This window comes from Ornithodoros turicata, unplaced genomic scaffold (genome assembly GCF_037126465.1).
Source record: "Ornithodoros turicata isolate Travis unplaced genomic scaffold, ASM3712646v1 Chromosome137, whole genome shotgun sequence".
Taxonomy (NCBI): domain Eukaryota; kingdom Metazoa; phylum Arthropoda; class Arachnida; order Ixodida; family Argasidae; genus Ornithodoros; species Ornithodoros turicata.
In genome coordinates, this window is record NW_026999313.1 from 275,098 (window position 1) to 302,774 (window position 27,677).

The window sequence follows — 27,677 nt, forward strand, 5'->3', positions numbered from 1 at the left end:
TTAATAGATTGAATTATTTGAGGTAGCTGGAATGTGTATCTTCCATGAACATAACCAACTGGGACGTTGTATTCTTTAAACAAATCCTGCAGCGCATATTCCAAGGTCGATATCACAACAACTTCCTTATGCAGCTGAATAATACTTTTGGAGCTAAGCTGTATAGTATAGCACCTTTAGTGCATGGAACGTTGTGGGATACATTAGAGATGAAAAGTTCATGCAGGCCGACTTCATGTTGTTCATTCAGTTGCAGTGGTGCACTCAGACAAATTGTAAAGTCATTGAGGCAATTGTTTGGATACATATCGATACAATAACTGGATAGGAGATACATGTATAAATCGTAGCTTCGCGACATCATAGACGGAAACCCAGGAATTAAATGAGTCATCATAACCTAGCCATTTCACTTTATAATGCGTGACACCGTTTATTTTCTTTTGACTTACTGTGCATTCATTTGGGTATGTGTTGTTTGCCCCTTTCACTACATGTTCAGTTCATTGGCGTAGTAAGTTGCACCATCTTTGATTCTGTCCAGACCAGCTATGTACAACACAGGTCTACCCGAGTTCTTGTATCATGTGATCGTGTAGACTACTAAGGACCAGTGCCCAATGTACCCCTTGTCAAAAATGGATCTATTCATGAGAACACGCACCTGATCATCAAGTCGTCAATGATCTTTGAGAGAACCGCAATGTACTTGTGATGACCTTTACTCGCAAAATAACAATATAGTCTACCTTTAATAGATCTAATAGATCGTTCAACCAAAGCACATTTAAAAATAGAGTGTGAGCTGAATATGTATTTTCTGGACTATAGGTCGCACCTTTGTATAAGTCGCATCCCCCAAAAATCACAATTTAGCACAGAAAATCGTGTATAAGTCGCACCTTTGTATAAGACGCACGCATGTTTTATTATATACAAGAACTACTAGCTAAAAGCTGTCAAAGGATTCGTCCTCCGAGTCGCTAATCAGCATTTGGGCAATCTCGGGTGGAAGCTCACACGGCACATCCGCATCATCAGAGTCCGACTCACTTGAGCAGCTGTTGGCCAAGTCGTCATCACAAGTGATAAGTCCCGCCTTTCTAAATCCAGCCGTAATTGTATTTACGGAAACTTCGTTCCACGCCTCGCTCACCCACTTTGCTACGTCGCCAAACGACGCGTGTCTCATGCGTCCCGTCTTCGTGAAACTGTGTTCACCTTCAGTCATCCACGACTCCTACAAACGTCGCAGAACGGCTTCAAAATTCCAATTGACAGATATGTCCAAGGGCTGTAGCATTTTTGTCATCCCTCCAGGGATGACAAAAACGGGAACACAGTTACGGGAACACAGTTCTTGGACTTGATTTTTCTTTTCACTGCTTCGGTGATGTGAGCCCTCATGCTGTCCATCACGAGGAGCTCCTTCACACAGAAAAATCCATCTGGACGCTGGGAAAAGCATTTATTGAGCCACACGCTCATGTCCTCATCCATCCATCCTTTGACGTTCGTCTGGACGACGACCGTGGGTGGAAAGGGATCAGTAGGCATGGTCTTCCTTTTGAATATCAACCTTGGCGGTAGTTTCGTGCCATCAGCACAACATGCGAGCACAACCGTGAAATGATTTTTTTCGTGTCCTGTCGTCTTCACTGTTACGGTCTTTTCACCTCTGTCCGCAATGGTTCGTCCCATCGGAATGTCAAACGTTAGCAGCACCTAGTCCATGTTGACGATGTGGATTGCGCCGACGCCATTTCTGTCAATCTCGTGCCTCACAAATGTCCTGAAGTTTTTGAGCTCTTCCTTGAAGTTCTCTGGCAATTTCTGGCATACTGTCGTGCGGGCTCTGATTGCCAGCTTGTGCCGCTTCATAAACTGAAAGCACCACGATGGACCACCAACGAAGCCTTGCACACCCATCTGCATCGCCAGCGTTTTTGCCTTCAGGCGCACTTGTACTGTGGAAAGTCCCCTACCATCTGCTCGTTGCTCCACTATCCACTTTCGCAGTTCCTCCTTCAACTGTGGCCAACGTGCCTTCTTGCCACGGTCAGCTTTCTTGGTCGACTTCATTAAACGCAGTGCGGTCGCAGCCTTCCGCCAGTCTCGAACCAACTTTTCACTAATGACGAAGTGCCTCCCGGCAGCCTGGTTGCCATGCTCGACTGCGTAGTCAACAACCGATAACTTAAACTACGCATCATAACTCCTCCGGATACCAGCTGGCGCCATGTCTGGAACCTGACTCCGACTGAAGTGAAGGGTGGCGTTTGTTGTTCCCACGTGGTGAACGAGGATGCCGGAAGTGGAAGCCGCTATTACGCGGCGGTAGCACGGTGGGAGATAGCGCACGCTGTCAATGGCGATGCGAATTCCGGCTTCTAAAAAAAAAAAGTCTCATATAAGTCGCACCGCTGTATAAGTTGCACTGCCAAAAACTTAAGAAAAAAGATGCGACTTATACACCGGAAAATATGGTAGGTTGATAGAGTGACGTTTACACCATGTCTTCACACGTTTGTTGTAGAACTCTTTTTCACGATCCACTTGAAGGTGATTCGGAGTGTTCTGGTGCCTCTACAACTTCAAGCCTTTCTTCACATCTTCACTATGCTTGGTCTTAATGGGTGGAGCCATGAGCCGTCTTGATAAACAATCTACTGCAGTGCAGTGAGGTGGTCTTTCTTCTCTTTAATCTACGTCTTCCTTCGTTGTAAAGTGTGTAGACGTCATCTCACTGTAGTTCTTCGATTGCCTGTTTGTTAGGGATATTTCGTCCTCTACAGTATCGGGCAACCCCTCCCAAACCAGCGTTTGGATCCCTAGAATTCATTCTTCTTCTGTGATGTATTCATCTTATGATGATGAAAGCAACTTTGTACATTGGGGTGATTTGTATGTTTCCCAGAGTATACGTTTCCTTGCTTTCCTCTTCTGACATATTTTGTGTGGCTGCAAAAACTTTGCCACTTTTCGATACCAAGCAGCCTCCTCTCTGTTGTGTCCGGACAGATGCAACACCAATTCTTTTATATTAGAACCAGCGGTTTGGTTGTTTTGAATGATTTCTCTCTTATCATTCCAATTCAAGCTCCTAGATAGCACTTTTTACTTTTTTAATGTTTGCATTAGTAGGAAGAGAATTGTAATCAAATGATCGTCCCGTTGGAAGTGACTCACTGTATTTTTCTTCTTGTACTGGTGTATTGGGTGTTGGCTCTGTTTCACTAGATGGTTTCTGATGATCTTTTACGATGTAGTACAGCTTGGGACAAAAGTTTACTGAACATGGCACTGGCACATTTCTTCATCGGAGCGGCCCCCTGTTAGATATTAGGAAGAGATCGAACAAGAAACGGGTGACCGGCTATTCTGTTAACCTTTCAGTATGTGTGTCTGCTCCTTTGGGCTGCTAGGGTGTCGTCCCAACAGCGAAATGCGACACCCCGGTGTTCCGTAAACTTTTGTCCCAAGCTGTACATGGCCGTTAACATTCATTTCACTTTAATATCGTCACTTTTGTTAGATTCCAGAATTGATTCGATAGGAGTCAATACCTCGACCTTTGTAGCCATTTTTTTAAAGACACCTGCTGTTTTCACTAGAGCACGACCTGCGTCGCCGCCGAGCACGCTGGTTAATCCTGTGAGCAGCAAAGGGAGCAGAGGCACTAGCCCTTCCCTCTGACGATAGGGGAAGGATCTCAGTCTTTTCGGTGATTTGTGTAGCATTTTATATGCAACGTATCGAATGGTGTGTTTATACTAGGGTTGTGCCAACCGAATCCACGAATCCTCGAATCCTAGGCAGGGATTCCAGATTCGGGAATCCGAATCGAATCTTTTGAATCCACGAACCACGTTTTTTGTTTGTTTGTTTTTTTTTCAAATTGTCGTAGGAAGTATCTGCCGACAGCGCCATTGGCCGACAGGAGTTTTCCTGTTTGTTTGTTTACAGTGCTCTGGATTGAAAGAGTTCATGCAGGAACTGTTATATTACAAGTTTAAAAGTAACCTGGTTTTGCTTCTGATTGTTGCTTAGTTTTATGGAAATAATTCACGCTCGAGAATTTATGCATTTCTTGTAGTCGACGAACAACATGTTAAATAAATTGCGTTCACGAAGAACTATATTTTCTGGGTGTATTTTCTCCTGAAACTGAAGCATTATTTAATTTTTTTTTTTCATTAAACAAAAAAATCATATTCTGCTTCAAAACATTTTCACTGGAAACGTTTTGTTTTTAAACTCTTTTAGGAGAAAGTATTCGAAAGATTCGAGATTCGTAAGAATCATGGATTCGTAGAACCTTTCTTGGATTCGGATTCGAAAAATTTTGGATTCGTCCCATCTCTGGTTTATACCAGGGTGTCGAACCGAAATGTTTTTCGTTCCGGTTTTCGTTCCTGTTACATCATAAACGATCCGGTACCGGTTCTGCTCCGGAGCAAAAAAATAACGGTTCATACCGGTTTTTAAACGGTTTCGCTTCTGCTGCGAATATTTATCCCCACAAAAAAAAAATCAATGTTACAAAATGTAAACCCGTTTATTCCGCATACATGGTATTTAATATTAATAGACAGCTGTAAAATTGGTAGCTCCTGGTTCCTGTAGGTTAGTGTCTGTTCAAATAGGCTTTCTCCTTTCTGGAAGCACATGCTACAAACGGACTTGTTTGTCGTGATGTCATACGTAAAGTACTTTCTTGCTGGGTTGGAGCGATCGCGTCCCATCCGAATGTCTGTTGCTACTGTCTAGCCAGCAAGCACCGCCGCACGAGTACGACGTAAATCGAGGAACACCTTGACTCACAAACGCGCTCGACGGCTCCGTTTTATTATCTTTGTGTCCTGTCCACAAAACAGCCGCTTCGCCACTTTGCACGGGCTTGCCCTCGCATGTATTCAACTTAGCTGCTCTCAAACAAGGGACGCGTTGCGCGACATTACCGATAAAGAAGCCGCTATGCAGCCCGTTATGCAGGGTCGCTGTTTAGTTGAGAGTTTGCGGGGATCAAATTAGAACGAACAGTATGGCACATTGCTAGAGAGTCACATGTACCTCTAAGTCTGTGTGCGTGCGCGAACGATAGTATACCGACATACATTCCACCGCAACCGTAACCCTCGTATGGTACAAATGACACATGACTTCAGGGCACACGACGTCTGTTTCATTTGCCTATCCGTAGCCCAAACCGGCGAAGTTTTTTTTTTTTTTTTTTTGGACCGAAAATTGTTAAATATATTTTTCGGTTTCCCTCCTGAGCGAAAAAAACGTATACGGTTTCGATTCCGTTCCGGTTCGCACAGAAATAGCGTTTTTTTTTTTTCGGTTTTCGGTTCCGGTTTTCGGTTCGCTCCGACACCCTGGTTTATACTTTTCCAGCTCTTTGAACAATCTGGGTGCTAACTTAAAGGGACCATGAAACGATATTTGACAAGCCCAAGATCATTTTTAATTAGTTCCCTTGTACTAAAGCATTTACTCTGTGAAATATGAAGTTGAAAATCGTACAAATATCGAAAATATTCGATATTTACCACAGGCGTGAACACCAGCTGCTACGGCCCGCCTCCGAGGCGAACTGGCCATGACATCATACACAGAACATGTTGCCGATTCGCGGACGGGCTTTTGTGAGCAAAGTGCGAAATTTTCAAACAAGCTTGTATACTTCGTCATGAAATATGTTTTAACTTGACTTGGAGACAAGATTATAACTAACCGTTTACACAGAATCCAACGAGATATGTAATATAGCCGTTGACTGTCAGCATGGTTACTGGAGCACGTTTTCCCCTTTTAACTTCATCTTCGTCAACATACCTTCGTCGGTGACATTTTATGAGCTGCTGCGCACCAAACGATCCATATACGCCGTGTGTGTCGCATTGCTGATAATTTGCCTTTCGCCATATTTCAAGTGATTTCGACGGGAGATATACAACGTCGTTGTTGTCCAAACCGAAACCATGAACCCACGTGGTCCGGCGGGGTGTGTCCTCCTCGTCGTTCACAGTTGGCTGAGAGGATTGGATGGCGATGACGTAAGCCCACTTCGAAGGCATATATCCAGCGGTTACGCCCTGCTATTTTCGTCTGTTAACTGCGCCCCCGTTGTACTGAATACGGCCAAAAGTCGATGTGTGTACGATAGTGATGGATCATGAGAACGGTTTCCTGCAGAGTACTCAGATTTCTCGAAAATCATTTCATGGTCCCTTTAATATTACCATTCAATATATTCTTACAGACTTTAAAATGAGCTTCTATGCTCTGAGGTGGCATCTCCTTTAAAATCTCATCGCGCTTTTTAGGAGTGCACATTGCATGGACTTATAGAAAAGTTAAATGATGTTAGATTTTTCATTTTGGCAAGAAAACAAACTGGCGCGTGTTTCCAGTAATGCCTGTTTGCAGCCGAAATTAAGATTGCGTCAGAGGGTGTAGGTCAATCACTATGTAGCCAAATGATTTTTCGGTTGCCTGCTCAAATGCACTGCTAAAGTATGGTAATTGAGCTTTGCCGAAGATCTGACGCCCTAAAAGTTCCAGTTGCGTGCATGTCCTTGACTTATTAAACAATATTATATATGTCCTATTGTTAGATAATGTTCCATAGTTGACATCATTGAAATAAGTACGAACAGAGAAAAATAATGGACGTGTTTTAATGATGTTATGCTCTCGTGTAGAGATGAACCATTTTTTGCATCACATTCTTCTCAGTCACGAGATCATCGACTATAATCCAAGTAGGCACGCTCTCATCCCATGTCTTTGATAGCTCTTTCTGGAATGTAACTTCATTTGCGAATTCATTTTGCCAGGTTGCATCATATTTAAAACGATGATTAAAACCGGAGACACAGAACAGAAAAAAGACAACACGACACGTTCTCAGACACAGCAACCCATTTAATGACAGCCTACACTCCCAATAACCTCCTGATGGGTGAAAAGGGGGAAAGAGAGGGAACACTAACGCAATTGCCTCGTGACTTAATCTCTTTGTACTCAGCTAAGAGTCGCCCAAACGGGTCACGCACCTTTTTCAATACAATGGTCTCTTGGAAAAGCGGGAAACAATTGTGACAATTTCTCAAGTGTTCGAACAATTCAGAATTTCCTGAAAGGCTGTCCGCATTCCTTTTATGCTCTAAGAGTCTAATGTTTAAGCATCTACCATACTGTCCTACGTAGCAAAAACCACATACAAAAGGAATATAATACACAACGCATACGGCGCACTCAACAAAGCGGGTCTTGTAAGAAATACGGCAAACTGGCTTATCAGAATGAAAGGGCGTTAGAGAGCTTAAACGCGCAACATTTGAAAAAACAACTTGAACATTGAACCTCTTTGCAGTGGCTAGGATGTTATGAGACACAACATGAAAATATGGAATGCAAACTTGTGCGGAAGGCTGCTCAGAACGACAAGGTTTTACATCACCTATGCCCAGAAAACACTCTAGTAACTTTGACTGCAACAAAGCTGGACCAAACCCCGCTTTTGTTAAGCGGTAAAGGTGATGGCGAAGACTATCTGAAACAAAATGGCAGCAAGACTTATTTAACGCGGAACGGATGAGTGAGGCCACAATGTCCGACTTTACAAGTTTGGAATGAGAGCTGTTTACGGGAAGTGACGGCTTGCCATCAGATTTACCATATGCCCAACAAAATAGGGGACACAACCTCAAAGAAAGATCAAGATACTGAAGCCTACCATCATCTACATGTTCCACAGAAAAAAACAGCTCAGGGGATGAACACTTCATTGCGTGCAGAGCTTAGGAAACAAGAGCGCCATCCGTTGAAATAACTAAGATGTCATCTACATAACGCGTAACAAGACAAGGAACAGAGCCCACAGAACTCAAGAATTGGTGTACAGCACTATCAAGAACATTAAGGTAGATTTCAGATAAGAAGCTACAGATGAACCAATACAAACCCCCTTAGACTGTACAAAGAGAGAATCATTATAAAAAACAGTGGTAGAACTGAGATACAATTCCAAAACCCGAAGAAACTCACTCAGTGACATGCCGGCAGCGGACTGAAATGATACAAGTTGGCTTTCAACAACACACCTAACACGACGGAGCAACTCATGTACATTCAAAGAATAATATAAGTCCTTTATGTCAAGAGAAACAGTTTCACATTTACTACCATGAAACTTAACTTAACTTAACTTAACTGGGGAATTAACTCATCTGAACTCTTTAGGGACAAACAGTTGGGAAGACGAAGGGAGGTCAAGGAATGCTTCAGGAAACAAGAAACCAGCTTATGCCACAAACTTGTTTCAATGACAACAACTCTGAATGGCATGTCCACCTTATGGTCTTTCAGGAGAAATTTGACAGCCAACGCGCAACACTTTGAATCTCTAATTTTCTTTGCCAGGGGGATCTCCGCTTGGGTAAAGATTTCGGTAATATTCTGTTTCAACGACATCAAATTGCCAGAGAAGGGTTTGAACAACCTGTTAAGGGCATCCTCCACCTTCATTTCGTACGGCGGCTGAGGCAACACAGCAAAGCGACCAGATTTGTGACACTCAACAAGGGCCAAAGCCATGTTTTTTAGTTCATGCTTTACAGTACCTAGAACACTGGAAAGTTTTGCAATCCCCAGACGACATAGCCGAAGAGGGTAGGCCCCCCACACATTGTTCAACAAATGTCATTTTCGCAGAGGGTTCGTGTATCCTAGAGGCTACAGTCTGAACAGCGGAAGCCACCTCGAGTTTAGACGGCTTAATTGGAACACAGAACTTGGGGGTTTTCGAGAGAACAGACGAAACTTGGGGTGAGAGCGACACATTGGCTAAATTCAGAAAACCGCCGTCATTGGCGCTGTACACAGCTTCACAGGTTTTGCTACGGAACCCGATGTGCGATTTAGAACGATCCCAGCCACGACCAAACTCACAACACATAAGTCGTGTCCACTGATGAAAGTATGCCGTCAATCTAAAATCGGGCCCAAGCACTAAGAACCATAAGTTATCCACAATGGCACGCAGGTCTTTCAGATGAGACCAACAGATTCTTCTGTACACGGAGGAGCTTATACGAGGAGTGCTGAGGCAAGAGGGTACAATCAAGCGGGATTAGTCCACGGGGAAGCAAGACTTGGTGGGGAACGGAGAGGCGACTCAAGATGCATGAAATGAAGCGGTGGGTCGTGAGTGTGCCGGAGGCCGTGGATAGTGCAGGTCGGTCCCTGGAAGCCGTGAAGCGATGGTCGCTGGGCGGACGCGATGGTCAGTGAGCGGTCGGGTTGTTGCGGGTCAAGCGGTGCAGGTCGGTCGGTCGTGGACAGAAGTGGTCGGCGTGTCGGGCGGGAGGCGAAGAGTGTTGAGGATGTGATCGTGATGAGCTGAGTAATGATGATGGCTTCCAGGTATAGTGTGCCGTGGTCAGAAATTTGGGATGGTGAAAGGCCTAATTGCGCCGAACATGGTGTTCTTCGATCGGGTCACCAAATGTAAAGGAGGTGGGGTCCCTCTACACGAGCCCTGACCGGCGATGATGGTATGCCACGGAGAAGCGATGACGGTGGCCTATCTCCACCCAGTCGAAAAAAAGGAATTGGTCCAATTGGACATTTTCCCATTCAAATCAATTTGAATTCCAGTTGTGTTTTTGTCACGCATTGGACCGAAACCAGTTGAAATCAATTGGTCCCCCATTACAAAGAACTGGCAAGCTCAGGCTTACCAATTGGTCCCATACTAGCTAACCAACTCAACCAAAATGGTTACACCAAATGGTCCATGTGGACTCAGTAGGGTCTCCAATCGGAAACAAGTAGCCCTGCCGGGTCTGCCACATAGGGCTACAGCTACGGTTTCATCAGAGAATATCACACACGAACATATGCAGGACGTAACAACTTGTTGTTTATTGTACGTTCGCACTAGTTTTGTTGACTAGAACTGCTCAGAACAAAGTACTGTACAATGGTCATTTCCAAACGAAAACAATAAAACAGGTTTTTATTAAAAAACTATAAGCTATCTGGCGCAAGGCGATGACACGTCATAAGGGAGGTTCAGAACATACATATCTATCGAGTTACTATCACCCACCTTAGTTCGGATTTGAGAGTTCAGGAAATTCACAACTGTCGTACACGGGCCGCTTGTCCTTTCTCATAACTCAGCTGGTGCACGGGTGCGAAGAGAAAATTCTACGCATAACACAGCAGCTCACGACACAGATACAGTTATGTTCGCGTTCTTACATGGTACGCGTTCTTACGCAACCGACGCGACCAGCGCCAACGGAAACTTGTTCAAACAGATTCTGGCGTGATGCCGATGCGCTGCGTCAGACATGACGATGAGAGTATCAAAGTTTCAGTTTCAAACTGAAGTGAAGACAGCGAAAGCTTTACTCGTGCGATGTAGAACCACAAACTTTCTTTGCCGCTATCATTTTATATTCTATCCAGCTGTGGCTATGAAACCTAATTTACGCATTTGCTGCTATTTATACCGAAAAATCTCTCTCTCCGGGGGACGAACTAATCCTGAAAATATAAAATACTGTTAATATAAATTACTGTTGCTTATTGATAGCATTAATAGTTTAGGTACATATGCACTGACTAATTGTATTGAAAATACTGAGTAACGTCACTTACTTTACAACTCTACATTGGGCCAACAGTTGCCAATTGGGCCAACAGTTGCTAATTATCTGCTAATTGGGCGGACCAGTTGGAGACCGAGAGACCAAATGGAACTGGAGTTCTCTATCAGAACGACCAATTGGACCCATGATGTCCAATTGGGTGTCCAGTTGGAGTGCATGAAACCAAATAGACCTTCCAATTGATGCTCAACTACCAACTGGACAGTCCAATTGGAACTGAACGATCCAACAGGTTTTGACATGGGACCTGTTGAGTCCCATTCGAACCAATTAGAAATTCCAACTGGACCATTTCCTTTTTTTCGGTTGGGCATGGCCGCACCGGTGGAACTGAGGCCGGTGCTCCAGGAGCATGGCCATCTTCGCCATTGTCCACGACCCGCTACACATGAAATATCCTCCAGTTTCAGCACATACACGCACTATCCTTGCATCCAATATCTTCCTATCCCTACTGATGGCATGTTAAATGTCATTTTTGTAACTGTCATTTAGGATAAAGGACCTTTGTGTCTGTGTTGCACATAAACGGAAAATGGCTGAGCAGTAAGTGGCATTTTCAGCTGATGGAACTCACTGTCCTCTTGAGCGCAATTACATAAACGGCATAGCCACGACAGCACAGTGCACGCCCATATCCTTACACCACCACATTTTTTTACGCTCTGGATTGTGAATGAACTGGATTTGTACCTTGCATCCGTTTTAGCTGGATGCATTGTTTCACATTTCACTGGGTATTGTCTTCCTATAGGTCGTTACATATTTGCTTGTTTACAAAGAATTGTGCTTCGTGAGATTGAAGTGAACAAGGTGTACGAAGTGTGCTATATGCGACAGTATGCTGACACCCTTATGCAAGACGAGAAGTATTGGATCACGTTCCAAGTATATTTTCTCTTAACATCAGACTTTCTGTTCATGTCAAGCGCTGTTTTTGTATTGTTAGGGTAGAATGCGACTTGTGTTCCACCCTGTATGCGAAAGCAGTACTTGATTTTCAGTACGATCATCAATGGCCAGGTAGTGCTGTGTGACAGGTGTCTAGCACTGATGGAAATCTTGCCTCACATGCCATTGCTCTAATTTTTACAGGAGTAAGTGCCTTCCTTGCAGTAGCTCCCTCCTTCACAAGCCTCCTGCATGCCTTTCCGGTGATACTTGGTTCTTGTAGTTGCTCAGTAGCCCAAAGGAGGCGGACCATTTTGATGCAGAATCTCGAATCTCCTCTAGCCCCCATGACCCATTAGAACTTGTCTTTCGGAACCGATACTCCTTCCTCTAGCACCATCCACAATAACAACGTAGTGTTGGTCTCCAACTAGTAAACCAGATATCAGACATAAAAGTCATAAACCGTATTATGAACTCAGTTTGACATTGGCCGTACTGGTGTACAGTCTGTACTGGTATACTGGTTACAGTCGAGCCCACTTATAACGAACTTCACTGTCGCGCGGTATTTGTTCGTTATATCCGAGCATTCGTACTAAGTGAACCATCCATAGTGAAGTGAGGAAACGTCAGAATTCACAACTATGCATGTTTATTTTGAGAAAAAGTCAGTGATACGGGCCTGCGCGCCGAAAGCCGAGCTTATCACGGCGCTCTCGAGCTTATTCAGTGCGGCCAAATGATCGTCGCCCAGTTCTTTGCTGCACACAAGCCGCTTCAGGGAAGCAATATACTCAATCGCTACCGACGAACTTACTGTCGCCGGGGGAGGCTCCGCGTTTTCGTCATTCTCGTCAGAATCCTGTGGGTCACATTCTGCCCTGACCTCACTCACGATGCCTTCATCGGTGAACGGCTCTGCGATGTCAGCGCCGTCGTCTGCGCCAACAAAGTCGTCCCAATCAATGCTGGGATCAGCCAGATCCGCATCTACGACGCGCTTCCACAACTCTTCGTGGAGCCCATCTTGTTGACAAGTATCCACAACCGCATCGTCTTCGTTGACAGCATCCATGAATCCCGCCTTGCGAAAGCAATGGAGAATGCACTGACTGCTGATTTCCATCCAAGACGCCTTGATCATTTCCACGGCACCAAACAAGGAGATGCGGAGCGGGATGTCAACAGTTGGACGATCGATGGCAATCAGGAGCCGCTGCACCAAACGCCGCCTATAGCACACTTTAAACGCATGGATGATGCCTAAGTCCAGCGGCTGAATCTTCGACGTGGCGTTCGGCGGCAAAAACAACACTGTGACCGCCGCCAGAGAAGGCTTCACGTGGTGCGCAGCACAGTTGTCCAGCACAAGCAGAACCTTCCTCTTTTGTCGTGCCATGTCGCGGTCGAACTCTACAAGCCACTCGGCAAACAAGTCGCGGGTCATCCAAGCTTTTTTGTTGTGGCGATAGCGCACTGGCACGTAGTGGCCGAAGCATCGCGGCTTCTGATACTTCCCGATTACGAACGGCAGGCGCCGGTCGCTGCCGTCCATGTTCGTACACAAGAGCACAGTTATGCGAAGCTTGCTGTTCTTGCCACCACTACACTTGTCCCCCTTCAGTGCATGCGTTTTTGCAGGAAGCATTTGATAAAATAATGCAGTTTCGTCGGCATTGTACACATCCTGCGCACTGTAGCTTACGATCGTAGCAATGTTTTCGTCCAGCCACGTGTTGACATCCTCCATGTTGACAGAAGCGGCTTCTCCGGCGACACCCTTGAAGACGATCCCATGGCGAACCTTAAACCGATGGAGCCATCCATTCCCGGGGCTAAAATCAGGAAAGTCCAAAAGGAATGCAAAGTCTTTTGCCTTTGATAGCATCAATGGCCCACTGATCGGTATGTTCCGAGACCGGGCGTCCACAAACCATTTCAAGAGGGCATCTTCGACGTCTGCGTAGGTCGCCTTGCGAATCCGCTTCCGTGTCGTGGGGTCGGCGTTGATGGTGGCGTGCAAAAACTTCTCTTTGTCCTTTGCAATTGTCGAGATCGTGGACCTGGACAAACCATACTTCCTAGCCAAATCCGAGTTCTTCTCGCCCCTCGCCAGGTCAGTAACGATTGCAACCTTTGTTGCAATGTCCACGGCTTTGCGTTTGGCACCGCATGTTGACGCCATGGTGTCTCCAATCTCCAACTCTTTCACCGTCGTGCACGGGACTGAAACAGACTTCGAGACACGGGTGACACGGGCTTGCCGGCGGTCTGAAGGGAAAGAGAGGCCAGCACGTGACCAAAGCCCGTGCGGCGCCTGACGCGCAGGATTGGAGGCGCGCCTCAGGAAGAGGTGGAGGAGGAAAGGGCGCAGAGAAGAGGGGAAAAGGGCAACAGGGAGCACTTTCCGCGGCTTTTCATAAAAGTTTATTGCACGTGTCAGTTCGCTGTAAGCGAGCTGCGGGCGCGTGATTGTTCGCTGTATCTGAGAAAAAATACCATAGGCTTAATGCATATTTTGACGGTCGCGTCATTGTAGTTCGTAATAAGCGAGCATTCGTTGTAGGTGTGACCTTTATAAGTGGGCTCGACTGTATACAGTTTGGACTTGTAGACTGGTGTCAAGTTTGGACTGGTAGATTGGTTTTCCGGGCGTCCGGTCCGGCCCGCCTGCTCGATTGCTTGTGTTAGTGTGGTGTTCATGTGTTCAGACATGTGCAACTTGTTAAATTGCATTTTTATTCTTATGTATCGATACATGCATTTATGTATTTTACCATTGCTTGACTAGGCCATCCCAAACATATCTTGTACAGCAGGAGCAGAACTTTCAGTTGCTCTGGTAGTAACATTGATCACATTTGCAACATCAAACATAGTAACAGCGACAGTTCAGTGGAAGCCGTTGAATCACTTAGCAAATTTATGTTGAAGTCACCACCCATGTACAGTGTATATTCACGTACTACTATGAAAGAGACGAACTTTCCCAACTATGTGATAAAAATAGGTATGTTTCCAGAGGGTTGCCGAAAAACAGTGGAAACACCGAGATTATCTCTGACACACAATAACTCGTACTCTTCACATGTACATGAAAACTGTTATCACTTCATGGTTACCACTGTGTAACAATTGTAGAGACATGCCTCCACCTCTAGATTATTTTCGTTCAAAGGGATAGTCAGGACCCCGACGGGCACTCAGATTCTGCTTTAAAAAGATTGTACCAAACACGGATATACCGTGTTCCGAACAACACGTCTGAGAAGTGAATAGTTTTTGAGAAAATGAATTTATTCGAACGGGCTAGCCATATCCGGTCTTTGCATCAGTTTCGATTTCAGACAAACAGTGACGTCACGGCAAGCGCACCTCACTACAGCGATTGGAGCAGACACCGGAAGGTGCGCGCTCTGACATAAACGTTTGCCATTACACGGTGCATAATGTAGTTGGCGGAGGGAAGGCCGCTGTCTTAAAAAATTGATTAAAAGTCAACGGTGTCAACTATTACACATCTGAGGGAAAACCAGGAAAAACCCCAGACGGCACAGCCGGCCCGCGGATTCGAACCGCGGACCTCCCAGTCTCCAAGCGCACGCGTTACCGCTGCGCCACCGGAGCTGGTTTTAGGGTGCCTCAGTGTTAGCTCAGCTAGTATTCAGGCACCCTAGTCTCCTTACTTATCCTTTGTGATCAGTCGGCGTAGGTGATGCGCTCTTGGGGCTCCCTTTTTCGGTTTCGGCCCATTTACATACCAAAACTCAGGGATATTCATTTCACGGCACGCACTCTCTTCTGGATTTTTAAAAGGTATAATGGCTTTCAACGAGGATTGTCTCTCGTTCTGCTATTTCGCTTTTGCCCCAAACTCCCGATTAAGGAGTTAATCAATGGATTTTAGGTAATTAGTCATCTTGTTGTTACTTATACTCTCCTACAGAGGGTGTCTGTCTGGCCGTATAACTCAATTGCAAAAATTACGTCTGTGCTGCTCTCATAGCTTTTTCCTAAAATTCTGTACAGCATAAAAATAAACACCCTGTATCTTCATTTCACTAGGTAATCCACAACATGGAACATGGGACAGATGAACAGGCTGAAACAGCAACTGCTGCAGACGAGGTAGACATGCCTGCCATTGCTGCGAGAAGCTCAGACGCAACAGTGGATATCGAGAGTGACATCAGTTCTGAGGAGGATTCAGACCCAGCTAGCAGCTCCAGTGGGTCAGACCAGGGTGTCGGAACGAACCGAAAACCGGAACCGAAAACCGAAAAAAAACGCTATTTTGGTGCGAACCGGAACGGAATCGAAACCGTATACGTTTTTTTCGCTCAGGAGGGAAACCGAAAAATATATTTAACGGTTTTCGGTCCAAGGAAAAACTTCCCCGGCTTGGACTACGGATAGGCGAATGAAACAGACGTCGTGTGCTCTGAAGTCATGTCATGGATACTATACGAGGGTTACGGTTACGGTGGAATGTATGTCGGTATACTATGACCCCTAGGCTCCCTTTGTAATGGTTTATCGTTCGCGCACGCACACAGACTTATAGGTACATGTGACTCTCTAGCAATGTGCCGTAGTGTTCGTTTTAATTTGATCTCCGCAAACTCTCCTCAACTAAACAGCGACCCAAAGGGGCTGCATAACGGCTTCTTTATCGGTAATGTCACGCAACGCGTCCCTTGTTTGAGAGCAGCTAAGTTGAATACATTTACGTATACGCGAGGGCAAGCCCGTGCGAAGTGGCAACTCTTTTGTGGACAGGACACGAAGAAAATAAAACGGAGCCGTCGAGCGCGTTTGTGAGTGAAGGTGTTCCTCGATTTGCGTCGTACTCGTGCGGTGGTGCTTGCTGGCTAGACAGTAGCAACAGACATTCGGATGGGACGCGATCGCTCCAATGCAGCAAGAAAGTACTTTACGTATGACATCACGACAAACAAGTCCGTTTGTAGCATGTGCTTCAAGAAAGGAGAAAGCCCATTTGAACAGACAGTAACCTACAGGAACCAGGAGCTGCCAATTTCACAGCTGTTTATTAATATTAAATACCATGTATGCGGAATAAACGGGTTTACATTTTGTAACATTGATTTTTTTTTTTTTTTTTGTGGAGATGAATATTCCCAGCAGAAGCGGAACCGGTTAAAAACCGGTATGAACCGTTATTTTTTTGCTCCGGAGCAGAACCGGTACCGGATCGTTTATGATGTAACCGGAACGAAAAACGTTTCGGTTCGACACCCTGGGTCAGACTCACCGGGGGAAACAAGTTCTGCGGGAAAGCGGAAGCGCAATGATCTGCTTAATGACATCTTGAAGGAACACAAATTGTTCCGGAAGCAGGCTCATGAATATAGAAAGAAAGAGTTTCAGCTCCGCCAGCGGCAACTTCAGCTCATGAAGAAATCAGACGAACGGCACAAGAAGCTTGTTGAATGTATCACACGATTCTTTGATAGAACGTAGTTTTCATTAAACTATATGCTATTTGCTTGTATACGCTTGCTTGAGTCCAATACACAAACAAGCACTTTTCTCAGAAGCTAATACACACATCCTAAATTATACAGGGTGTTGTTTCAGTCTGACGTAGTGTGACATAGACTCAAGTCTGAAGCCAAAATTCAAGGACTTTTCAAGGACCTTTCAAGAGTCGTCGACATTCTGCCCTAAATATCAGACATGGACTGAAGCTTTCCAAGCTTGTATTTCACAAAAATATTTAATAGGTGTATGTATTACAGCGAGAAGTATAGGGGCTGCATGACAGCGATTCACACTCGTTCATAACTCAATTCTACCTGAGGAAGTCTCAATGCAAAAAAGTACAGTATGGTAAAAATGACTGGATAAAACAAACAGATAGATGAATGACTATCACAGACACCAACATCAGCTACAAAACCCAGAAAATGTCATACTACCAGTGATCGTAAATGCAATCATTGGAAGGCGGGCTGTGCGAAATTTCCACCACTCAAAGCCAGATAATGAAGTTTACTTTTGATTTCCTTTTCCATCTGGAAAATTTCGTTCGCCTTTGCTTTAGCAGTCTTGCGAAAGCTGTTCGACTTTACAATAACCCAGTAAACCATAGACGTCTAGAAGATGTCCACCTGATATCCCAAATTGGACGTTTGGATATCCCATGGATCATTGCAGAGAGCCCGTAGACGTCACATGTATGTCCTGACGACTATGGTTTGTCCCACTTTTTCCTCATTCCACGGACGTCAACTTCGGGATATTTGGATATTCACAGGATGTTATCAAATCTGCACATATTGCTATAAATGTGTTCTTTCAGAAATGTGCTATATACTATGCAGTGGGGTGTCACACATTTTCATAAGATATGTAAAATATGTAGATATGTTTTATTTTAAGGCTTGATTATGGCTAGGTTTTTGGCACCGTAGGCGTATTGTAGTGTGGTAAATGGCAGCCCAGAGGCCTTTCGGCCCTAATCCAATACGAATGCAGACCGCGCGTTAATAAACGTGCTTTCGCCTTTCACCACATGAGACGCAGGCTCCCTTTTTGGCCCCTCCACCGCGTACGCGATTTCAAGAGATACCAAAACGAGCATATACTGAAATACAAATTGTTGGAGTACGTTCATCAAGTGTAGCGTGGCGTATGACGTTTACAACGGTGACAACGTCTTAGCAGTTCGCTTGTGAGTCTGCAAACGACGTCATCGAATACCTGTGAACTTTTCTGACACCCCATCCTGGCAAATATCGTGTTTTAACTCATGCTACCGTGTATAATGTGATTACTTGGTAAATAAGGTAGTAAACCCAATTAATTTCCCTTTTGCTTGTGTCATGCCACTAAGGATCACGTGCCCTTTCTCAGGTAGAGGTTTATACGTGCAGTTATCAGAGGGGGGATCTTGTGCACTACCAGTTGCGTCCGGAGTACCTCAGGGTTCCGTTTTAGGTCCGTTATTGTTTCTTCTTTATATTGATGACCTGACAAGTCTATGTGACAAAGGGATTCATATTAGACTTTATGCTGATGATGCAGTAATTTATACCGAGATAATGGACGTTGCAGATCAAATCAAACTTAACATTTGTATCGCGGATGTTGCTAAGTGGTGTGACGAATAGCAAATGTCTTTTAATATTGCAAAAAGTGTTGTGATGAGTGTCTGTCGTAGAAAGTGGAAGTCTATCTACGATTACTCTATTAATGGTGTCCTATTGAATCACGTCGGTAATTTTTGCTGGGCGATGAAAGTTTCATACCCTTTGAAAAGATCTATATGATTTTTAGAGATGCCGTGTTTTTAAAAGATCTGTGATTTTAATTACTAACCCAGCACTGAACACTGTTTTAGTAAATACATAATTTTTACCCAGCTAAAACTTACACTGGTATTTGGCGCATTATGGCCTTAGTAGCTAATGCGCCAGAAAAACCCAAATCAACCAAACGTCAGTAATTTCAAGTACCTCGGTGTCCATATTGAGTCAAATATGTCATATAATTTACATGTGGACATGGTAGCTGAAAAAGCATTCGAAAAGCTTTGTTTTCTTAAACGGTCGCAAGACAGAGACACGCTACATCGGGCACGAAACTTATTGCATACAAAATGTTAGTTTTACCCATTGTGGAGTACGTAAGCCCTGTCTGGCATCCCTACACTAAGTCCGCAATGCAGAAAATTGAAAAAATACAGAATAGAGCTGTGCGTTTCATCTACAATGTGTATCGTTCGACAGTGTCTGTTTCTGGATACCATGTCCCACTCCACCCAGCCCTTCTACTGGGTGACACTCCTCTTGTGCCGTTGGATAATGTCATCTAATTTTTGACCATGTGTGGGCTACCAAGTCAGATGTAGATGTTAAGCATTGCTCCGCTTTTATCCAATATCACCGAACTCCTCATGTAAATATCTCATCCTGGATCACCTTATCGCTCACACTTTTAGATAGTTTTTAATTGCCATACTCACTTGTTATCGTCATTCTCCTCTCTCTCTTATCCTGGTCCATCTCATCGCTCATACCTGTAGATAGCTTTTAACTACCACACACTCTCTCTCTCACATCATCTCTCCCATAATCATCTCCCACACACTCACCATAGTTTTGGCGCTCTATGGCCTTTGTTGCCTTTGTGCCATTAAACCCATAATATATCTCTCTCTCTGTTTCTGGATTACGTATGAGGGCTGGTATTCCAACTATGTCTAAACGGTTTGACATGAACCAACTGAAATTTCTCTATAAAATTTACAGTGATATGGTAAGTATCGACAGGTCAAAGTATCTGCAACCGCTGGTCGGTCGCCCACTTCGGCGAGCTCATGATAAACTTTTCACAGAGTTCAGTTTTCACTCTGCTTGCTTCCGTTATTCATTTTTCCCTCGTACCATTCGCGAGTGGAACCGGTTACCTTTATTTGTGATAAACTGTGCTAGCGTTGACACTTTCATCTCAGCATTAGATAGATTTTTTGAGAGGAAATTATATTGCATTGTATCTTCTTTCTCTCTTTTTTCGTTGTATCATTGTTCTGCTGCCACTCCTATTGTAGCCCTTGGACTGATAGTATGTTCTAAAAAAAAAAAAAGAAACAGGTTTTTCATAGTCTGGAGCTCTCAGTATTAGCTTACTAACTATTTCCATTTTAGGTTCCTGAAAAGCCTTTGCTCTTTCTTCGTTCCATCTGATGTCATTCGGCTCCCCTTTTCGCAAAGCGTCAGTAAGAGGACTGACGGTACCAGAGTAATTCTCGATGTAATGCTGGTAGTAACCAGCAAGCCCCAAGAATGTCGGCAATTCTGACTTTGTTTTGCGGTCTTTTGAACTCCTTCATTGCGGCTATTTTAACGTCCATGGGCCGTCTTTTACCTTGCCCTATAACGTCACCCAAATACTATATCTCAGCCATAGTTGACATTTCTCAGCTTTAACTGTAAGTCCAGGGGTCCTGCAGTTTTAATTTCAGAATGGTTGACATGGTCGAAAAGTGCGTATTATTGCGTGGAGAAAGCGTGGTGGATGATCCAGAAGTGCAAGATGAAGAGCATGACGAAGAGGATGTTGTACATGAATGGGAATGCAAAAGCACAGGGCGAAAACTGTTTGTTCTCGTCCTTTCTCCTCCTTTCCTTTCTCCTTTATCCGTTCTCGTCCTGTTGCGGTCGCATCCATGACAAACTTTCTAGATTTTTTTTTTTTTCACGTTTCTCCATGTGTCTAAAGGTATGTCCAGGGTTGCAGATAAGTGTGACGTTTTCGCTTTCTTCCAGTTGCTGCGCTATTGATAAGATTCAGTACGGTGACATATAGCAGCTGGTAGCGGGACGCCGGGCCATTTTTCGATGCGTCCGGGCCAGGTCGAGCCCGGAAAAGTCGGCCCGTGCAGGGCTGTAATAAGGGTTGCTAGTAGTAAGGTCTTGAGTATGGCCAGCAGGCTAACGGCATTGTCAAGGAGAAGGTGAAAGGAATAAAGCGTGCTAGTAGTAATGACTTGAGTACGACCAGCAGGCTAACAACATTGTCAGGTTACAGGCGACAGAAAACGAAGGCAGACATGCTGACCAACAAAGAGAGCAGCACCTAAGAGGACATGAATGTAAACTAATTAGCAGCAAAATGATATAATAACTGAAACTGTGCTGCAGCATGCCATGGAGTAAAGTTACATTGCCTTAAACTTGCAGGATTTTTCTTGATGTTGGCTTGTTCTGTATAATTTTTTTTCGTGATTGCCTGTGTGTCTGGTATCTGCATGTATTGTCTATAAAAGGTCTTAAAAATTTCAGCAAGATCAACTGCGCAACTCTTTTGCAGTGGAGAGGTTTCTCATTGTAAGAGGAGAGTGGATTCAACAATATTTCCGGCAGAGCAGCCCTATAAAAATAGGAACTTAGTGAGTTCATCCTTAAAAGAAGCATGCTGTTCAAGCGTCCCATATATAAACATCATAGCACACGCAAAGCTACCTGATGATACTCTGCAAAGGCCTATTCAGGGTTAGCAGTGTTGGTAGCGGTACCTTGGCTGTTTCTTCCAATGTGCACACAAATCCAAGGAAGTGGACAGTAGGGTAACTTAATCCTCCCCTGTCGATGTTATGTAGAAGTCCCAAGTTACGGGAAGCAGTCGATGGTCATTGTATTCCCCTGAGGCACCCATTGCAATCCGTCCTCTCTCTCACCACTTGGGCCAAGAATTCAACCACCATAGAAAGAGTAGCAGTCTTGATGCCACGAGGTGGAGTGACTGATGAAAGAAAGTCAGATAAATATATATGTGTGCTTATAAACTTGCAGTGAAATGGATATGGGGAAAAATATACATATGCTTGGTTCTGCCAAACGGCACTGAAACAGCATTACCCTCTGAAGTCAGTGCATGGATATGCTGTTGAGTAGTGGCCCACACTGCTGTCCAATAAGGTTTCTTGCTTCTGTCACATTAGAGTCACTGGGCCCCTGTGCCACACCAGTCGCAAGGACCTCATGGAGACCTGATAGGGCTGCTTTCGCATCTGTGTGGTCGTTACACCCATTTAGCTGGCGAATGCTTCAGAGCAGAGATTCCACAGCATCGTTTGAAAATTTGCCAGTGAGCACGTAGTGAAAGACACTGTCCAGTAAATGTTGCGTGCACAGTACAGTAGAATGGGTAATGACGACCAATGCCACGTAGGTAGCAGTTGTGAGGAAGCTAGACTTTGTGGATGAGCTCCTCCTCCAGATGTCGTAGTAGTGAAGAAAGCCTTCTTCCAGCCAACTGAGCCTTCAGAAGTAGGAAGCAACTTAACAAATCAAATAAGATAAAAATAAGAAAAATAAATAAATATATGAAATATTGCCACGAATCATCATCGCGAAGCTTCCAGGGCAGGCACGAGACGGTACATCTCATCCCGGCGCATGCTGAAGAAGAAGCAAGAAGCTTCCAGGCACATCGCCTGCTCTCTGGCAAACGCACGTGCTGTTTCTAGACTTTAAGGCGCGACGCTTAAATGCTTGTGCGCTCCAAGCTGGAGCATTCATTCTTTGGACTCAGTTGTGTTCAGAGAGCTACCACTCTTGTGTTTTGCTACCAAGTAGTCTAATAAACCGTTCGCTGTTTATTCGACGACTCGCCGACCCATTTCGCTTCGTGACATTTCTAGTGGAGGTGCGGGGCCTTTGTGCCATTAAACACATAATCAATCAATCAATCAGCGGAGCATTCCTTGTCCAACGGCCTGGAAGACCAACTGCGCCAAAGCAGAAGACAGCTTGGTCTGCCTGCAGAATTCGGTCCATTAGAACCCCCTAAACGCAAGGAGAAGATGACTGCGGAGACCAGTACCCAAGTGGCGCAACCTGTTGCCACGCCCATAGCCCCTGCACGGTCGCCGAAGACATTCAGCGGGGAGTATTACGACGACGTGGACGATTGGGTCGATCACTATGAGCGGATCGCCAAGTTCAACAACTGGAGTGACGACCAGAAGCTCGTCAACGTCTATTTCTCCCTGGAAGGCACCGCGAAGACATGGTTCGAGAACCGGGAGACTTCGCTCACGTCCTGGGACGTCTTCAAAAGCAAACTCCGCGAGGCGTTCGCTTTTCAACAACGAGCTGAACGCGCTGAACATCTGCTCCAGAGACGGATCCAGCTGCCAAACGAAAGTGTTACAGGCTTCGTCGAAGATGTGTTGCGGCTCTTCCGGCGAGCTGACCCAAAGCATCCGAGGAGAAGAAGGTTCAGCGACTCATGAGGGGCGTAAAAGAAGAAATTTTTCGTGCCCTGTCCCGGGATCCACCTGCCACGACCGACGCTTTTCTGGACGAAGCCGTCCGCATTGAGAGGACCCTGCTCTCTCGCGCCACCGTCAACGAACGACACCAGGGCTACGAGGCTTTCTCCACGACTGCTGGCCTCGACGTCGGATCGCTCAGACAGCTGATTCGAGAGGTGGTACGCGAAGAAGTAAGAGCTCTCCTCTGTCCTGAGAAGGCTCAAGACCCTTTGTCTTCGATCGGTGCGATCATCAAGGACGAGGTTCAGCAGGCAATCCAGACATCGTCAACCGCCAACCCCGACGCCGAAGTACCGAGACCAACCTACGCCGCCGCTGTGAGACAGGTGCCACCTACTCGTCCGTCGTACTACGGAAGCCGTTGGACGCCTCCTCGGCCTGTCCAACCTACTCCGAGCGTCCCGCCACACTCTCAGCCGTTTCGCAAAACGGACGTTTGACGGACTCCCGACTTCAGACCGCTCTGCTACCACTGCGGAGAGGCCAACCACGTCTATCGCCAATGTCCCTACCGACGACTTGGCCTTCCCGGTTTTTCACCCGACGCCCCCCGCCCTCAGCGCGGTAGTCGCCCCGCCGCAATTGAAGACTATCTACGGCAGCAGAATGCTTCTGCTGGCTCGCGACGCGACCTGTCCCCGAGCGTCCCCCACCGCAGCAGGTCGCCAGGAAGAGCACGTTCACCGTCACCGGCAAGACGACCTGTGTGGCGCAGCCCTAACCGGGAAAACTGAAGACTGCAGCTCCGGGAGGTGAAGCTGCGGACCGACGACAAGTTACAATTCCTCCAACTCGACGAACAGCAACACAGCACCAACACGACGCTCAAAAAATTACCAATAACCTGAAAATACTCATCGACGGCCATGAGATGATTGCGTTAATCGATACCGGAGCCGACGACTCTGTTATAAGTGGTAGGTTGGCTAAGAAGCTTCGCAAGGTGCAAACGAAGTGGGATGAGCCTAACATCGGCACTGCTGGTGGACACGTCGTAACACCGACTGGCCGATGCACGGCAGTCATACAAGTGCGTGACATCCAGTACGTCGTCAGCTTTGCCGTCTTGCCGAACTGCCCACGGGATGTAATACTCAGAATGGACTTTCTAGTCGAAAACGAAGCAATCATCGACTTCACAAATGGAGTTATCTCTTTTAAAGGTACTGTAAAGCAGCACCGATCAAATGTCATTTAGTGTGGCTATTCGATAGTCCAAGCCACCAGGACAAAAACTGTGCAAGTTTCATCCCAATCGACGGTGCAGTTAATTAGAAAATTACAATTAAAGATTACGGGCAACACTGTACTAGGTATTCGAAATGAACCCGTACTTCTGACACATACGGCGGCAACCACATTGCATGTGTATAACACTGGGCCCGACATAACAATCCACCACAATCCACTATAAAAATCCGCCCCTGCAATCCACACAACGATCCACATCTGAGGATAAACGGATAAGCGAACTGAAATGAAATGCTGAGCCGTTGAAAAAAATGTGTCAAACGTTCAAGAAGCCAGACAGCGTCGGGACTTGTTTGTTCACAGAGGTTCACAGAGAGAGATTGTTCGTTCGAAAGAGGCCGCGAACAAAAGGAGCGCGCAGGCGCAGCAGAGAAGTAGGGAGAGCCCCCATCGAACAGCGGTCAGCACTGGGATACTTCGCAAAAACAGGGGTTAACAGGTTAAACTGTTAACAGGGGTTTCAGAATGCATAGATAAACAGGAAAACTAATAATATGGTTACTAAAATAACGAAGTTCCGATGTCATGGTGTGTAATACCAATTTTCAGTGTTGCCCGCTGTAAAGGGGGTTGTTTGACACCAGGCGTCGCACCGCTCCACTACGCCGCATCTTTCATGGCAAATTAAAAATATTTATAGCGCGTTGTAGGTCGTATGGTTCCGCATATGGTATTTAGAAGCAATAAAGTCTGTAGTCACATCAGCGGCATATCATGCTTGTCTACTGCTTTACAGTACCTTTAAAACGCCGGAAACAGCAGAAGACAAGTGGTGGGCACGAATAACCCCGGAGAAACGCGCAAACACAGACGTAACCGCCGTGACAACTCAGCATGTCAACCTGCCTCCCTTGTCGTCAGTCCTTGTGACCGCTACGTGCAAGAGAGCACCGACTGCCTGTTTGTTGGCTGAAGGCAACACGCAACTTCTCCTCGAACGAGGAATTGGGATAGCAAGAGGAATTGTGCCCGTAAGAAACGGAATATTCGAACTCCTGGTCACAAATTTTCGCCCGGAGCCACAACACCTGGCGAACGGCATGAAGATAGCAGTCATCGTAGACCAATACTCCACTACGGATGTTTGCCTGATGGACACTGCTCGCATCGCGGTCACCACGGAGCACGAGGCCGAACCTTTCCACGTAAACCCTCAACTCAATACAACTCGAAAGCAAACTTTTCTCCAGATGCTCAACGATTTCAGTGACTGCTTCGCTGCATCGTCGAAAGTAAGACAAACGCCCATTGCGAAGCACCGCATCATCGTCGACGAAAAGGCCCGTCCAATTCACCGCATGCCGTACCGGGTCTCCTGCAAAGAGCGAGAAACGATCCGAACGCAAGTAGAAGAGATGCTAAGAGATGACATTATCCAGCCGTCGACCAGTCCGTGGGCATCGCCGGTGGTACTAGTGAAGAAGAAGGACGGAACACTCAGGTTCTGCGTCGACTACCGGAAACTCAATGAGATAACGAAGAAGGACGTCTACCCGTTACCGCGCATCGACGACACGCTCGATCGCCTGCAAAACGCAAAATTTTTCTCTTCCATGGACCTCAAGACAGGGTACTGGCAAATTGAAGTCGACGAACGGGACCGTGAGAAGACTGCCTTCGTCACTCCGGATGGTCTTTACGAATTCAAGGTTATGCCTTTCGGCCTTTGCACAGCACCAGCGACGTTCCAGCGTGTTATGGATACAGTTCTCGCCGGGTTGAAGTGGCAAACCTGCCTGGTGTACCTCGACGATGTTGTCGTCTTCGCAAGAACATTCGAAGAACATGTTGAACGGCTAAAGCAAGTCCTCGAGGCTATCAGAACTGCAGGGCTGACGTTGAAGCCTCAGAAGTGTCGATTCGGCTACGAGGAACTCAGATTTCTCGGCCATCTCGTGAGCAGCGACGGCGTACGCCCTGACCCCGATAAGACGGCGGCCATCGCAAATTACCGTGTTCCTTCTAACGTGAAAGACGTTCGAAGCTTTCTTGGCCTTTGCGCCTACTACCGACGGTTCATTCCGAACTTTTCAAGAATTGCGTCACCCCTGAATGCCCTCACGAAGGACGGATCCACGTTCATCTGGAGTGAAGCCCAGCAACAGGCGTTTGATGAATTGAAGACGCGTCTACAGACCGCACCCGTGCTTGCCCACTTTGATCTAAACGCCGAAACAGAAATACACACCGACGCAAGCAACGATGGTCTAGGAGCCGTACTCGTTCAACTTCACGACGGCGTCGAACGTGTCATCGCTTACGCAAGCAGAACGCTAACCAAGGCAGAGGAGAACTATTCGACGACGGAAAAACAGTGCCTTGCACTCATATGGGCCATCACAAAGTTGCGCCCCTACCTGTACGGACGTCCGTTCAAGGTGGTAACAGACCACCATTCTCTGTGCTGGCTGGCTGGTTTAAGGGACCCCTCAGGACACCTAGCGAGATGGAGCCTCCGATTACAGGAGCATGACGTAACCGTCACTTACAAGTCAGGAAGAAAACACAACGACGCCGACTGCCTGTCCCGAGCACCACTCCAGCGACAGGACAACAGTCTCGAGGACAATGCCACGAATCATCATCGCGAAACTTCCAGGGCAGGCACGAAACGGTACATCTCATCCCGGCGCATGCTGAAGAAGAAGCAAGAAGCTTCCAGGCACATCGCCTGCTCTCTGGCAAACGCACGTGCTGTTTCTAGACTTTTCGGCGCGACGCTTAAATGCTTGTGCGCTCCAAGCTGGAGCATTCATTCTTTGGACTCAGTTGTGTTCAGAGAGCTACCACTCTTGTGTTTTGCTACCAAGTAGTCTAATAAACCGTTCGCTGTTTATTCGACGACTCACCGACCCATTTCGCTTCGTGACAATATATAGAATATAAATATATATATATAAATAATGTGAAAGATATGAAGTATATAAATCAAAAGATACACAATATATACAGAAAATGTAAAAATAAAATGTTATATAGGATCTAGCCTTTCATCGGTGACATCGTAGAATAGCATCCTGTGTCCACTTCGTGCG

General features: G+C 45.9%; 2 protein-coding genes across 3 annotated transcripts in view; one reads left to right on the plus strand and one right to left on the minus strand.

Moving 5' to 3' along the window:
• LOC135372279 (uncharacterized) overlaps positions 1-15,836 on the plus strand; it is an 81,082-nt gene extending 65,246 nt beyond the window's left edge. For both annotated transcript variants that reach the window (XR_010415932.1, XM_064605929.1), the window contains exon 4: positions 15,651-15,836. Coding sequence is in view for 1 of the 2 variants with exons in the window: in XM_064605929.1 (XP_064461999.1) it covers positions 15,651-15,682 (32 nt within the window). In the remaining variant the exon portion in view is untranslated. The remainder of the gene's footprint in view (positions 1-15,650) is intronic.
• Positions 12,154-13,770, minus strand: LOC135372275 (tigger transposable element-derived protein 6-like). The gene has a single exon (XM_064605927.1). It carries the CDS (start codon positions 13,768-13,770, stop codon positions 12,238-12,240), a length of 1,533 nt encoding a protein of 510 aa, XP_064461997.1. The 3' UTR covers positions 12,154-12,237.
• Positions 15,837-27,677: the final 11,841 nt, after the last annotated feature.

Excerpts from the sequence above, each read along its gene's own strand:
- LOC135372275 (XM_064605927.1), bottom strand. The coding sequence starts at position 13,770 with ATGGCGTCAACATGCGGTGCCAAACGCAAAGCCGTGGACATTGCAACA.